The sequence below is a fragment of the Manihot esculenta genome, chromosome 6 (genome assembly GCF_001659605.2).
Source record: "Manihot esculenta cultivar AM560-2 chromosome 6, M.esculenta_v8, whole genome shotgun sequence".
In the NCBI taxonomy this organism is placed as follows: Eukaryota; Viridiplantae; Streptophyta; class Magnoliopsida; order Malpighiales; family Euphorbiaceae; genus Manihot; species Manihot esculenta.
In genome coordinates, this window is record NC_035166.2 from 12,953,124 (window position 1) to 12,969,936 (window position 16,813).

Sequence of the window (16,813 nt, forward strand, 5' to 3'; positions counted from 1 at the left end):
ATTTTAGCTATTCTTCTCATACACAAGTTCCAATCTCGGCAAATGTGTTCCTATATCTGGTGGAATAATTCCGTGGAAGAGATTATCTGAGATATCTAAGAGTGACAAATTCAAATGGGAATGAAGTGGTAATTGAAGAGGCCCTGAGAGGGAATTGTTTTTTAAGTAAAGCTCTTCTAGTTTTGTGTTGTTTTGTAACAACCAATATGGAAATCTTCCTCTTAATTTCAAGCTCTGCAGACTGGCTTCTCGTAGGTTATGCTGATAATAAAGGAATTTGGGAAATGCTTCAATGCATGCATAACCATCGATATAAAGAGTCTCTAGTTGAAACATTGGGGTCAAATTTTGTTCAGTTTTTTCTCCATATATTTCATTGTTACCCTGACTTTTAAAGTGTTTGAGCTTTGAATGGTTGAAAAATAGACCCAACGAGACTGGAATTTGGAAAAGATTGTGTGAAAGATCCAAATATTCGAGATTTGTTAATCTATTAAATGGATATAGAGAGATGTTTCCAACAAAATTATTGGAAGAGAGATGTAACGATTGAAGAGATGTCATGTTAGCCAGACATGAAGGCAAGCTACCACTTATGTCATTATAGGAAATATCTAACTCTTGAAGTTGTTTTAATTTGCACACACCTGTAAATTCATTTGCAAAAGGTTTAGCCAAAATCTTTAAGATGAAACAAATCTCAAATAAAGAGGGATTAATATTAATTTTACCTTGGTTTAGAAACTCTGTGTCATTAAGTCCACAACTACGCAATGATAATTTCTTAAGAGAAGACATTGCTCCAATTATTTGCAGATGAGGCAAGCCTATCATATATATATAACAAATGGGAAAAAAAATATATGATAATATCAAACAATTCAATTGGCTAAAAAAATGAAATATAATATTAATTTTGCTATTCTCCTGAAGGTTAAATAAAAAGTGCAAAACCAATTATTTGTTTAATTTAACACAAATAATTGGTTAAATTAAACAATTATAATAATAAAGTAATTAGCTTACCTTGATGGAGAATTGCTCCTTCGAATTTACATGACACCAGAGATAGATTTTTAAGGTGGCTAAATGCTCCCAATGATTCCAATAACTTGCTTCCTTTTGTTATGGTGATATCATCTAAATACAGCTCACTTATATTGTTTGAAGCCCTTATTTCTGCAAGTAATTACAAAAAAAAAATCATCCATTTCATCGATAGCCAACAATAAAAGCAAAATCCAAAAATTAAGAATTTAAAACTTGTGAATGAAAATTAAAAAATAAAATAAAAGTTGGTGTTGAATAATTAATAGTAAAATTTATTATGTATACATTAAATTAAATTATTCTTTATTTTATTATATGTTACAAAATAAAAAAATACACGTAAAATTTTTTATATAATTTTAATATATTAAAATTATTTTTAAGTATTTTCAAATATTAATATTAATATTAAAGTTAACTAAACTTACTTTAATAATTATTTATAAAATATATAAAATTATTAGTTGCAGTAAAATATTATTATTATTTTTCTTTCATCTTTGAATCTCTATTAATTTAATATCAAGCCAAGTTAAAAAAAAATTAATAAAAATTAAATACTTCATATTGATATTAGAGGATAAAAGAAATAAAAAAAAAATTATAATGAAATTTAATCTTAGTTTTCATAATTCTTTTATTTTAAATTTTATTTTTCCTAAATAAATATTATTTTGAAAAATAATATTATATTATTAAAAATAACAAACAATAAACAAAAGGTTAAGTTATGTAAATATATTAAATGTATACTTTTGGGTTCACAATGATTTTACATTTACTTATTATTGAACGTAGATTACATGTTTAATATTCATTATAATATTATATATATAAATATAATTATTTAATAATTTTAAAATTACTTTTTATTTTATTTAATAATTTTATTCCATAAATTTAACTTTTTATTATTTATATATGATTCAAAATTCAAAAATTTGTAAATGATAAATTAATTTAAATAATGAAGTTAATATCTACTTTTAAAATTAATTTTAATTATAAAATTAACATGCACTTATAAATTTAAATATATATAAACTTTAATTTTATTAACTTTCAATTAATTTAAATAATAAAATCATTATCTACTTAAATTTTAATTATATACTTGTGACTAATTAGATAAATATAGACTATATAATATATATTTATAATTGAAATTTTTAAATATTAAAATTTATTAAACTTAATAAATTATTTTTAATATAATAAGTAATTTAATTCTATTAAATTTAAAATTAATAACATATTCACTTGTACAATATTATAAATATTTTTTTACTTTAAATAAAGATTGTAATAAAAATTTTTATAATATTAAATACATTAATTTTATAATTATTAAATATCATATATTATGAAATAAAATATATAAAAATCATAACTATATTAATATTTATATTATTTTTAATTTATTTAAAAAATATTTTTTAATTAACGTAATATAAATAAAATTTAATTAGAAATTAAAAATATTATTTATTTTGGTTCAATTACAGCTAATTTAGTTGTTATATTGCGGAATATGGTGTTATTTGTCAGATAAAATTATTTTAATATTAAAAAAATTAAATTATTTTTTATAAATAAAAATATTATATTTATATATATACATATTCAGTAATATAAAATTTTTTAATAATAAAAGAAATAAAATAAGCGTACATATAAAAATAAAGAGTCAGTACATATAAAAATATTTATTTAAATATTTTTAAATTTAAATTTTCAAATATTTTTTTATAAAAAAATAATTTATTTGAAATTTTTTCATACATTTTTTAATAAGATTATTCATTTAAATATTTTTTAAGTATTTAAATAATAATAAAATTACTAATATTTAAATTAAAATAACCTCTTTAGTATCTTATTTTTTTTAAATTATTAATTTGTTGATAAACATTTCAATTTGTATTTTGTAAATTTGAATTTATTATTTAATATTTTAATATTATGATAATTATTTTTAATGTTTTTAAATAATATTTAAGTTTGTTATTTTAATAATCGTATATGAAAATTTAATTTTTTTTAATTATCATATATATATATATCAAAGCCTATAAATTTAATGATAAATGTGTTAAAAAATATAAAATAATAATTATTAAAATATATCAAGGTTAAAAAATTTTAAAATAATAATTATTAAAATATATTTAAATAATAATTAATTATCAAATAAAATTAATTAAACTTAAAAAATTAACAATTAATAATATGATATGGTGATAATTATTTTAATATTTTTAATTAATTATTAAAATTATTAATTTTAATAATTATCCTACATATTTATTAAATAAAATTAATTAAATTTATAAATAAAAAATTTAAACATGCATTAATTCTAAATGATAAAAATTTAAAATCATTTTGTACGATATATATATGAATAATTATTAATTTAAAATTATTTAAATAATAAAATAATTATTTATTTTAAAATTTAAATTTAATTGTAAATAACTAAATAAGATCATGATAAAACCGACGCTTCTTTCTCTCTCTCTATATATATAGTATAAATTATAATTGAAGCATAATAATGAAACAAACACTTAAACTGATATTGATGGTAGGCAAAATTTAGCTATTTTTATATTATAAAAATATATAAAGTTTTCTATTTATTTAAATTTAATTACTTATAAAAATATCAAACTACTAATTATGATAATATATTATTATGAGTTTTAATTTTATAATATATAAATAAATATTTATGTAATAGTGTATACTTGTTAAGCCTGACTTTGATTTAATATTCAAGCCGAATTATAATCCTTGGTAAAATGTAAATATTTACTTAATATTTAAGTTTATTTTCTCAAATCAGTAAGGCTATTTATTTTATTATGTAAACCACCAAATCAAGAAAATTTATTTTAAATTTATTAATATATTTTTAATGAGCTTTTTTTTAATTAATTGTTATAAACTTATTAAATATAAAATTTGTTGATAGAGTGTAACTTTTTAATTTTACTCTAAAGGGTAATTTAGAAAATGAAAAGATAAGTTATGTGGAATTTAATTGAAATCTATATTTTAAATTATGTTATACTAAATAATGAAATTCATTTTAAATAAATTTTATTTAAAATTTAATCGAATTTTATATAATTTTTTAAGAAAGAATTGAACCAAACACTATATAAGTAATCAACATACCTCTTGAGTCTACAAATTCTGTAATGTTATTGCCACTCAAGTCCAATGTCACTAGCTTGTTTTTGCCCAATTCTAATTTAATAAGAAAGCAAAAATAATTATATAACTACAAAATTTTTACGATCAAATCGTGAAAAAACAAAAGGGAAGGAATAGAAAAATAAAAACTAATATCTAACCTTTGAAATTGAATGATCCTTCCAATTGATTATATCCTAAATCTAAATATTTGAGAGATGGAAGCCTAGCAAATGGTGATAAAAGGCTGATATTAACATGATTAACTCTCAAATCAAGGTACTCCAAATTGCTCAGCCTCCTCAGGAACTTCTCACTACCTGTACAAGTTATTATTTGCTTATAGCTAATTTAAGAAAAAAATGATGAAAGAAGTAAAAAGATAAATTCCTACCATTTGAAGAAATGAAGCCTTCAATTGCATTAGCTGGTAAATACAACTTCTTCAAACTTATTAGATGATTGAACTCTGTTGAATAATATAGAAATGGCATTTTTGTATGAGATAATGATGATGACAGCAATGAATAAGGAGGGTAGAAAATCAAGCTCTGTTACCTTCAATGTTAATTATCCCTTTCAATCTATTTCCATATAGATATAAATATTTTAAAGATGAAAGACCACTTAGAGATGATAAGATGCTTTTGTGGAAACTGTTGTCACCTAAATTAAGAACCTCCAAATTGCCAAGTGCTGATAACCTTTCAAAACCTGCAAAAAGGATGTAGTTAAAACATTTAACAAATTTATTAAATAAATAAAGGAAAAAAAATGCTAATTAAGTGAATTTCAATTGAATTCCAAACCTTCATTCTTGATGCAACCAGCTATATTATTTCCCCACAGGGAAAGATAATTCAATTGCTGGAAGGGAAGAAACAAAGAAGCATTTAGATACCAATAATCTCCTTCTGTGCTTCTTACACCGTTAAGAGAGAGTTTGACAACATGCCCTGTGGTGGAGTTGCAGTATACGCCTATCCAACTACAACAGTCAGCAGTTATACCCGAAGCAGACAAAAAAAAAGAAGAAGAAGAAGAATTGAAATGAGATTTGATTTGCAACAGAGCAAGTCTCTCATTCTCCAGACATCCATCAGAGCACCAACTCTCTTTTAATAATAAAATCATCATCACCATTATCCAACACTCCTTCATTATGATCTCTTGCTTCCCAATACATAAATGCTTTCACCTTTTATAGGCAGATCCCAGCCCAATGGGACCCATTCCGTATTGTTTGGTTTTAATTACAAGTCATGAATTAATTTTGAATCAATTCGTTCTATCATTTTCTCTGAGTCAATTATGCAAGTTGCAAAACTTCTCTATCATAAGATAGACAACAATATTATTGCATATAAAATCATCAAAGTATTAAGAAAAAGGAAATAAAGAATAACATGAAAAAAGAGGAATTAATTATTAATTAGGGATCTTTTAATATACTTGGTATATTAATGAATATCAATATTGAATTTGTGATTTTAAATAAAAGTTAAACAGAGTTAAATTAACTTTAAAGTGTAATTTAAGTAATAAATTAATATAATTGAAATTATATAAATAATAAAAATATTTTTGGCAATCCTACTCATTTTATATATTTATTATTTATTTTTTATATGTATAATTTTGCATTAATTTTGTTTATAATATAATGTAGTTATAATATGCTATTTAAATAGTCAATTAAATTTAATTTTCTATGATTATAATAACAAAATATTATGAGTATAATTTAATTTTAAAATTGAAATAGTCAGAAACAAATATCAATGAGCCATGTTCATTAGATGCTATCACTTTCTGTGGCAAGTCTACTTCTTCCACAAGCAAATGGCATCATTTTCCACAAGTTGATAAACTTTCTTTTTAGACCTCATCCTCCAAGTTGATTAGATCCTATCCTACATTTTTTTTTTTTTTAAAAAAAATACAAAATAAAAAGTCCAATTAAATTATTATTTCTTTTAAAGCAAATTTTTTAAATTAAAAAAATTTTTGATTTTTCATTCCAAGTATAGCAATTGAAAAATAAAAATAAATCAACTGATTTAATTGTTTATAAAATCTAGTTTTCAAATTGGTTGAAAATGGCTAATAGTTTTGCATAAAATTTAAAACTATGCAAATTCAAATAATTCATAAGATTGAGTACTCAATTAAAAGTTAAATTAGTAGTTTATAAAATTCGATCTCAAGTTCATAAATTAACTTGAATTATAACTAGGGCTGTAAATGAGCCAAACTATTCGTGAGCTACTCGAGACTCGACTCGATAAAAGCTCGACCGAGTTCGGCTCGTTTTTTAAACGAGCCAAGCTCGAGCTCAATTTTGAGGCTCGTCACTTAAACGAGCTGAACTTGAGCTCCATAATATTCGGCTCGTTAAGGCTCGCGAGCTGGCTCGTTTTTAGGCTCGCGAGCTGGCTCGTTTTTAGGCTCGCGAGCTGACTCGTTGAGAAGGCTCGCGAGCTGGCTCGTTGAGAAGGCTCACGAGCTGGCTCGTTGAGAAGGCTCACGAGCTGGCTCGTGAGTAATATTGTTTAAATAAATTGGTGAACCAATTCGTTAAATAAATTTATGAACAAGTTCATATATTATTAAAAAAATAAAAATAACTATAAAGTTATAAAATTTAAACTATTATAAATACTTGAAAATTATAGTATTGAAAATTACAAATAATTAAGATTAATTATTATAATTAATATTCTTTAAAATTAAATTATAAAAATCTTTTGTATATAATTATTATAATAAGATTCCATAAAATTAATGTATAATCACAAATAATTAATATTAATTATTATAATAAGTATTTTTTAAAATTATAGTACTACATGATAAATTGAGTTGTAAAAATTATATACATTTTAAAATTAAAGTATAATTATAAAAAAAATTTTGTATATAATTAAGCATACAATATAAAAGATGATAATAATTATCAAAGTATATTAATAATAATTAATTAAGGTTATATGGATGTTGAAGTTGAAATTCAAGTTAACTAATTGAACAAGCATGAAGATGATTATGAAGATAATTAAATTATATTAGCTTGTTTCAACTATTGGAAGTTGGAATCAATTTTATTCGTTTGATATTAAACTTTGTGTGTAATCTAATTTTATTATGTTGTTGAATTTATATTTATTTGTGTTATTTTAGTTATAAATTGTGTTACGTAAGTTTTTTTTATGTACACTCTCTTTTTTTATATTATTTAAATTAATGATGATTAAAAACTGATTAAAGTGTAATTATTAATTCGAGCTCGAGCCTGAACTTGAGCTCAAACCAAACTTTTTAATTTTGAGCTCGGTCTCGAACTTTTTTAACGAGTTTCTTAATCGAGCTTTTTTAACGAGTTTCTTAATCGAGCTTTCCGAGTTCGAGCTCGAGTTTTATTAACGAGCTTCTTAATCGAGCTTTTCGAGCTCGAGCTCGAATTAGGCTCGTTATTAAATCGAACGAGCCTTTCACGAGTCGAGCTCGAATCGAGCTCGATTATAATATTTAATTCTCGAGCCGAGCTCGAATCAAATATTAGAGCTCGAGCTCGAGCTTCCAAACTTTTTTAATAAACGAGCTTGAGCTTTACAAAGCTCGGCTCGGCTCGGCTCGATTACACCCCTAATTATAACATAAAAAATTAAATAAATGAAAAATATAAAATATTAAAATTTGAAATATAAATGTCCAATTAAACTTTGCAAATTAAATTAAATTTAACTCAAAAAATTATTCTATATAATGAATTAATAAATAATTTAAAACAGTTGGTCGCTTAAACTTACATGGCCCTATTTAAGAGTTTTTTTTTTTTTTTTTAAATTTATATTTAGCCAAATAATGAGAAATAGACTTTATACTATTAACAAATCACAAATAAAATAAAATATTACTAAAATCAATTGTTTTGTAATAATATCAATACCCAAGACCAATTCTAAAGAGTAGTAAGATATAAGAGTTATGAAAGAGACATGACAAATCAAAAATTAATTAGAGGCACAACATGAAATTTGTTTCTAAATTTAAAAACACATTAGCAAGTTTATTTTTACTTTTTTATTCTTTTAAATTTAGCGAGTTGTTTCTCCGTACTGTTTTCGATTTATACAATTTAAAAACAGACTCCAAATTTTAAATACTAATTTTAGAACCCATTTACAAACGTTTAAGTTCTTTTTATGTTAAATTTAATATATGAATAATAGACTATATATGTGAATTATTAAAAAAGTTAATGCTCGAAATGGACATACAAAGAAAATTATTGCAGGAAAATTTATCTGTAACATGAATAGTGTTTGGAAGTCAGGGTTTGCTATCAATTTCAGACAATGTTGAATTAATATGGCTGTGTTATGTGGAGTACAAGAAGGTCTTAATTTAGCTTGGAGTTTAGTACAATATCTCTCCACTTGTATCGATTAATATGGAGAGACCAATTTTATAGTTGATTGGATGGCATCTTTTGTTCAAGGTCTTCCTTTTAGGCTTCATGTTTTTAATAACCCTAGAGAATGTTTCTTCATGGCCTTTGCACACACTCATTTTATAGTCTCGAGTTTTTATTAAATATGAAGTATTTTAAAATTTAGAAAGAAGTCTTTTAACCTCTTAATAGACTCACTCAATGTAAATTCAAATTAATTAGTTTGAAATTTATGAAATTCAACGATAACTATTAAAAGAATTTGAGAAAAAGGAAAAAAAAAAAAGAAGAAAGGAGGCGAAGAAGATTCAAATGTTGCAGAATTATTGGCCATTCAGATGCATATTTAGTCATATTGATTGAGATTTTTAATTTATCATCTTTTAATTTTCTATGAAAACGCGTTAATTTATTAGAATAATTCATATTATTTGTTTTTGTCCTTAAGTACAAACTTTTTGACTGGAAGTCAACTCAATCAATTTTAGAATTATCTTTTATTTTTTCATTTTTCAATGTCTTCGGAATGTAATTGAATAAAATATAAATTGATATGTAAATTAATTTTTAAAAAAGATTTCTAAAGAATTTTGTTTCAATTCAATTATATTATTTTATTTTTATAAAAATTAAATTGAATCGAAATAATTGATTTTATTAAATGAATACTTAAAAATTAATTTAAATTATTAAAAGTCAAAAGAAATTACTTAATTAGTAAATTTAATTATTTTTTTAATTAGAACTGAATAGTGAACCTAGTTTGTGATAAGATTTTATCTGATAGATATTACTTGGTGTACATAATATTGGATAGCATTTTAAGATAAAAATTAAAATTTCAAATCGAATTATAGAAATCATGTTTAGGTAAATTCTCAAATGGATTCTTAATTTTTATTCTGCTGTATTAATAATTGGTCAATTTTGATTAAAAATATTTTTCTTGTGGTCTGAAATTACTTTGGCGGTTAATTATTTCTAAGTTTGTATTTTATGAAAAATAATTATTCAATTATTATTTCTTAATTACTCAATTTAATTGCACGTCAAAATAATTTATTAACAAAATTGTAGAAAATATAATTATTTAGACAAATAAACTTATCCACTAAACGAAAAATAAGAATTCAAAGCTAAATTATAAACCAGTACTAATCAATTTAGTGCAAAGAGTTAAAAAATTAAGAATGGAGAAAGCCTCTAGAGATCGGAGTTCATAAAATCAATTTAACTATTGCATATGAATTAATTCACTCAAGCTAGTTACCTATTCTCACGGAATTGGTTTGAATAAAACACATTAACCTGTTTGATTATTCTATGAACCTCCACAAAGAGGTTTTGTCCACTTTTTTAATCACAAAGTCTTGATCTTTTTTAATTCATCATTTGATATGCAATTGTAGGATCTAACATAAAGCAAGTATTATGTACAGAACACAATGAATCATAATGCTATTTTCGCTTTATAATTTTTATTTACCTTTTTTTTTGAGCTATTTAAAAATTATTCTCCACTTTTTTTTACCATAATAATATATAAATTAACTATTATAATCTTATTTAATTTTATTTTATTTATAAAAAATTTCTCAAAATATCTATTAGTATTTAATACTCCCTCCGTCCTATAATTTTTATTCATTTTTATTTTTTTAATTATTTTAAAATTATTGTCTACTTTCTTTTTTTAGATTATAGTAACATATGAATTAACTATTATGGGCCTATTTAATTTTGTCTTATTTTCAAAAAACGATTCTAAATGTCTCTTGGTATTTAATAAAATTTAATGTAATTAAGATGGGTATAATTGAAAAGTTAATAAAAAAATATTTTTTTAATAAATGTGAAAAAGTAAAGTAAACGAAAATTATAGGACAGATGGAGTAAAATTTAATATTTTCAATATAGATATAATCATAAAGTTAGTAAAAAAATTTATTTCTTAATATATATAAAAAAATAAAGTGAAAAAAATTATGGAATGGAGAAAGTAATAATTTATTCAAAATTAAATCAAAATAAAATCATAGCCAAATTGGAGAGAGAGTTTAGTTGCACATAATCTCAATTAAAATAAATTAAAGAAAATTAAAAAATAAATTAATCAATGAATAAACACCAGCTAAGAGATAAAGGAATTAAGGAAAGAAAGAATAAAAATAACTTTTGCTGGAGCTTCTTTAATGGAAACTTTAGGGCTTAAAACTCTTGATTTCTCTCTCTAAAAATCTCTTTGATTAAATGGGAATCCTTGAATCTCAGTCCAAAATTCTCCTGATAAATAAACCTTTATCTATGTATTTTAGGACCTAGAGGGCTAATTAGGAAGTTTTTTGGAAGTGGAAGACCCTTCAAAATGTGGCTTTGGAATGCCTTTAGACGCAAACACGATCTTGGGCATGTTAGGGTTACTTTACACTCACTAGGGCATGTTGAAGACTAAAGTGACTCTTTTCATAGTAAACCATTAGATATTTTAGGTGTGCCGAGAATGGTATTACATATTGATATGGAGCAATTAGCCTTAGAATTTATGAAAGATTTGGACCGGACTTAATTTCTGCTGCTGATGTCCGTTGAAGGCCCACAATAGCTTTTCGAAAAGGAAATTTTGAGACGGACGACTTTCAAAAATGTGATAATGGCTATAGGCCTGTCACAAAGTTTAAGACACAAATTCAATTGTTTAGGGGATTAATTTTGTATTTTTATTATTTTTTTGAATTTTTTCATAATTTTTCATATTAGAGTTTTTGTTATTATAAATAACCATTTTCTTGCCCGTTTGAGACACTTTTCAATCTTCGAGAATTTAATAAGAAATTTCGGCTTCTAGATTTTTATTTTCTGAATTTTATCTTAATCAAACATTATTGATTAAAACTCTTGATGGAGTCTAAACAGTCCTATTTTAGTTCGTGTCAAAGCAAGTTCATCCATGGTCGATAACCAAGAGGCGCGACTCGCTGCAATTAAGACATCCTTGGCAGAATTGAGAGAGATGATCAGACAACTAGCCCTACAACGGGGTAACAACTAGGGGAGTGCATATTTCGGTCTAAATCGAAAAACCGAACCCAACCGGTTGATTTCAGTTTTTCGGTTCGATTTTTCAGAATAATCGGTTTGGTTCGGTTATTATGTTTAAAATTATTCGATTTTTAGTTCGGTTCGGTTTAAACATGTTAAATAACCGATCAAACCGAAAAACCGATTTAGTGGCTAGGCCCAAGCCTAAGCCCGAGCCCAAGCCCTCCTCGTACCCAACCCAGCACCTCAACCCATCCATCCCTTTCGGCCCCAAGCCCAACCCAGCAGATTTCGGTTTGAATCGAATCGAACCGAACCGAACCGATTTTTATCGGTTCGATTCGGTTCGGTTATATATTCATAATCGATTTTTTTGGTTTTTAAAATTTTAACATTTAGGTTTTCGGTTTTATCGGTTCGGTTCGGTTCGGAACTGAACCGACCGATTGCACAGCCCTAGTAACAACCAACCCATTGCAGCTGAATGCCCACAGCCAGTTCCAAATCCAGTGGTCTCAAATCCTATAGTCACAAATCCCCAATAGGATTCTTCTTCTTTGTATTTCTCTCTTATTTTTACAATTAAATAGATAAAATTTTATATTATATTTTATTATATTTACTAATAAAATTAATTATTATTTTTAATATCAAAATAAATATTGTAGCTTTTATATTAATTTATGAATATTTTTCAAAATAATGAAATTCTCAATATTTATTTATTTATGAAATATTTTAATTAAGATTTTTAATATTTTAAATAAATTAATATTAATACCTTAATTAAAAAATTACATAAATATTATACAATTAGAGAAAAATAAAAGGAAGGAGAAGAAAAAGGTAATTTCAATTTTTTTCACTTGCAAACTTGCTTTGCAGATAAGATATTTTTTGTTGAGATAAAATTAAAGTTGAAAGATATTTCGATAGACAATTGAGTTGAAGGATGGAAATAAAACTATTCTTAAAGTTGAGGGATATTTTAGTGACAAAATAAAGTTGAGGAATGAACATGAAATTACTCTTAAAGTTGAAGATTAATTTAGTTACAAAATAAAATTGAGAGAAAAAATAAAACTCAGGATATTTTAGCGACCAAATTAACTACGGATAAATATGAAATTACTCTTAATTGAAGTATATTTTAGTGATAAAATGAAATTAAGGGATGAATATAAAACTATTAAAGTTGAGAGATAGATAATACAATTTATCCAATTAATTTTAAAAGTTATAATTGGAACGAATTCAACACGAACACTGTTTGATATAATATAATTAATTTAATTGTATTGAATTAACACGACAATAAACAATCCATTTAATATAATTTGATATGAATAAATCTGTTAATATAATATGACATAATAAATTTATTAACACAATTTAATATGATTCAGTATATTTAATACATTTTAATACGATTCGATATTACTTAATATATATTGATATAAATTTAATATTTTAATATTTTTAAAATATATTTATTTTTAACTTTCATAAATTTAATAATATAAAATATGAAACTTAATTATTTAATATTTAAGAGTGTTTAATATTTAATAAACTAATATTTAAATAAAAAATTTATCAGACAATATAATATTATATAAATATATATATTAAATAAATTTTTAATAAACAAAACAAGAAACCATTTATTAAAAAAAATTAATATTTATATTAAATAATATATTTTTTAATAATATAATTAATAGTTAGTGAGTAAAATGAACCGACGGATCACAAATTTATACTTAATATGAATAATAAAATATATCAAATCGAATTAGCAAATCAATTCGCCACAATTATTTGTTGAAAACTGATTCAACATTAGTGCTTTTCTGTTAGCATCACGTAGTTATTTTGTTGCTGTTTAGTCTCCTATTATTTCTCTTTGTTTGTTGAGTCAAAGCACTTTCAGTTAGTGCCATATTTTTCTGAATTTTGTTATTATCTTGTGGCTATATAAGAGCCATTGTTTTTGTTTATTTAATCATCCAATAACTGAGTTCTTTCTCCAATTTGTTTGTGTCTTTTACTTTCTATTTTCTAGTAATTTACTTGATACAAGCTAGCTCTGTGTTCAAGTTTCTTGTTTGCTTCCCAACATTGTGGTATCAGAGCCGGTACGGTTCTTGTTTGGGTTAGTGTGAGTTCAAATAGAGAGTACGAGAGAAACACGTGAGGGAGTGAAACACAATAGGAATTCAGTTTATGGCTATGAATGGTGTCTCAGCTTCTGTTCAGCCACTCATACCCATTTTTAATGGAGAGAAATATGAGTTCTGGAGCATCAAAATGAAGACACTTTTTAGGTCTCAAGAATTATGGGATTTGGTGGACACTGGTTTTGCAGATCCTGATACTGATGCGAGGATATTGAAAGAGAATAAGAAAAGGGATAATAAGGCCCTTTACAGCATACAGCAAGCTGTTAGTGAAGAAATTTTTGGTCGAATTTCAGCGGCGAGAACTGCTAAAGAGGCATGGGACATTCTGCAGAAAGAGTACCAAGGCACGAGCAAAACAGTTACTGTTAAGCTCCAAACACTACGCCGCGAATTTGAGAATTTGTTGATGAAGGAAGATGAGACGATACAAGTTTTTGTGTCACGAGTTTCCACAATTGTGAATCAGATGAGATCGTATTCTGAACAGATTACTGATAAAGTTGTGGTTGAAAAAATTCTAAGGAGTTTAACTCCTAGATTTGATCATGTTGCAGTTGCAATCGAGGAATCAAAAGATTTGACCACTCTTTCTTTTGATGACTTGAAAGGGTCTTTGCAGTCTCATGAAGCAAGAATGAGCAGCAGATCATCTGGTAGAGTGGATGAAAAAGCTTTTCAAGCCAAAGCTTCTTCTTCATCTGGTAGAGGCAAGGAGTCCAATAGAGGAGGTCGCGGTGGTAGAGCAAGTGGTAGAGGCAGAGGTAGAGGAAGGTCCAATGAACAAGCTGATTATCGGCAGTCCAATGATGAACAAAAACAGTACAAAAGTAATGTTCAGTGTTACTATTGTAAAGGTTATGGCCATGTGAAAGCAGATTGTTGGAAGCTAAAAAGGAAGGAGAAAGCGAACTATGCAGAAGGCGAGGTTGAAGAAAAGCTATTCATGGCTAAAGAACATATTGTGAATGTGGCAACTGAAGTTTGGTACGTCGATAGCGGCAGTTCACACCACATGTCGGGTGAAAAATCTGCATTTAAAGAACTTGATGAAAGCTTTAAGATAGAAGTAAAGCTTGGGAATGATCATGAAATCAAAGTGGAAGGAAGAGGTACTATTGCCATTCGGAATCAAAATGGTAATGTAAAATTTCTTGATGATGTTTATTTTGCTCCAAGCTTGGCAAATAATTTGTTGTGTGTTGGTCAGTTAATGACGGGAGGATATTCAGTTTTATTTGATAATGGGTGTTGTGAGATTAAAGAAAAGAAATCAGGTCGAATTATTGTTACTGTTCCCATGGCACGAAATTACTTGTTCCCACTTGATGTCTCCGGCGTTGAAAGATGTGCCTTAGCTGCTGGTGGTGAACTAGATGATTCTACCTTGTGGCATCTAAGGTATGGACATCTCAATGAAAAGGGGTTAAAATTGTTGAGCAGAAAGGAAATGGTTTTTGGTTTACCCAAAATTGAATCATTTGGGCTATGTGAAGGCTGTATTTTCGGGAAGCAGAGCAAGAAATCATTTCCGGTTGGGAAGTCTTGGAGAGCATCTGAATGTCTTGAGCTTGTACATGCCGATCTGTGTGGACCGATGCAAACAAAATCTATTGGTGGATCTCAATATTTTTTGTTATTTACTGATGATTTTAGTCGTTTCAGCTGGGTATATTTTCAGGATAGCAAGGCAGAAACATTTCAGAATTTTCTGAAATTCAAAGCTATGGTTGAGAAACAAAGTGGCCAATTCCTAAAAATTCTTCGCACAGATCGTGGAGGAGAATTTCTATCTGGAGAATTTAAAGATTTCTGTGAAAGTAATGGCATTCACAGGGAGTTGACCACTCCTTACACACCGGAACAGAATGGCATAGCAGAGCGCAAAAATCGCACCACTGTTGAAATGGCCAGAAGTTTGTTACAGGCAAAAAATCTTCCAAATAGCTTGTGGGGAGAAGCAGTAGCAACTTCAATCTATTTGTTAAATATTTCTCCTACAAGAGCAGTTTGGAATAAGACTCCTTTTGAAGTGTGGTCTGGTAAGAAGCCTTCTGTAAGTCACTTGAAGATTTTTGGTTGTATAGCCTATACCTTAATTAGCCAACAAAATCGTCAAAAACTTGATTGTAAATCTGAAAAATGCATTTTTGTTGGTTATTCATCTCAATCAAAGGCTTATAGGCTGTACAATCCAACTAGTGGCAAAATAATTGTTAGCAGGAATGTTGTGTTTGATGAATTTGCTAACTGGAATTGGTTTGAGAATAAAAAAATACAAACTGCTGAAATTCAGATTGAAGATGATATTTCTGTTCAGAGAGAAGTGTCCATTGATTCTCAAACCACAACAAATGCTCAAAGTTCTTTGCAATTGGAGGCCAGGCCAAGACGTCAAACTCAGCCATCGTCTCGTTTGCGAGATTTTGAAGTGTTTCAAGATGATGCTATTGATGCCGAAGGAGACATAATTCATTTTGCAATGTTCGCAAATATTGATCCATCATCATATGGAGAAGCAGCAGAAAAAGAGGTATGGCGTAATGCAATGAAGGAAGAAATGGTGTCAATTGAAAGAAATGGTACCTGGGATTTGGTTAACTTACCTGCTGGAAAAGAAGCAATTGGTTTAAAGTGGGTATTCAAAACAAAGTACCAAGCTGATGGAAAAATTCAAAAATATAAGGCGCGTCTTGTGGCCAAAGGGTACCGCCAACAGTACGGTGTTGACTACGAAGAAACCTTCGCACCTGTAGTGCGTTTTGAAACGGTTCGAGTTGCTCTAGCATTAGCAGCTCAAATGAAATGGCCTGTTTTCCAGTTTGATGTGAAGTCAGCGTTTTTAAACGGGGACTTGCAGGAAGAAGTTTATGTGTCACAACCAGATGGG

At 26.3% G+C, this 16,813-nt stretch overlaps 1 protein-coding gene across 1 annotated transcript; it reads right to left on the reverse strand.

Moving 5' to 3' along the window:
* Positions 1 to 3: 3 nt before the first annotated feature.
* LOC110617151 (receptor-like protein 14) lies at positions 4 to 4,385 on the reverse strand. The gene is made up of 4 exons (XM_021759762.2): positions 4,234 to 4,385; positions 1,027 to 1,179; positions 732 to 827; positions 4 to 647 (listed from the first exon to the last, which is right to left on the reverse strand). Exons 3-4 carry the CDS (start codon positions 796 to 798, stop codon positions 4 to 6), a joined length of 711 nt encoding a protein of 236 aa, XP_021615454.2. The 5' UTR covers positions 799 to 827; positions 1,027 to 1,179; positions 4,234 to 4,385.
* Positions 4,386 to 16,813: the final 12,428 nt, after the last annotated feature.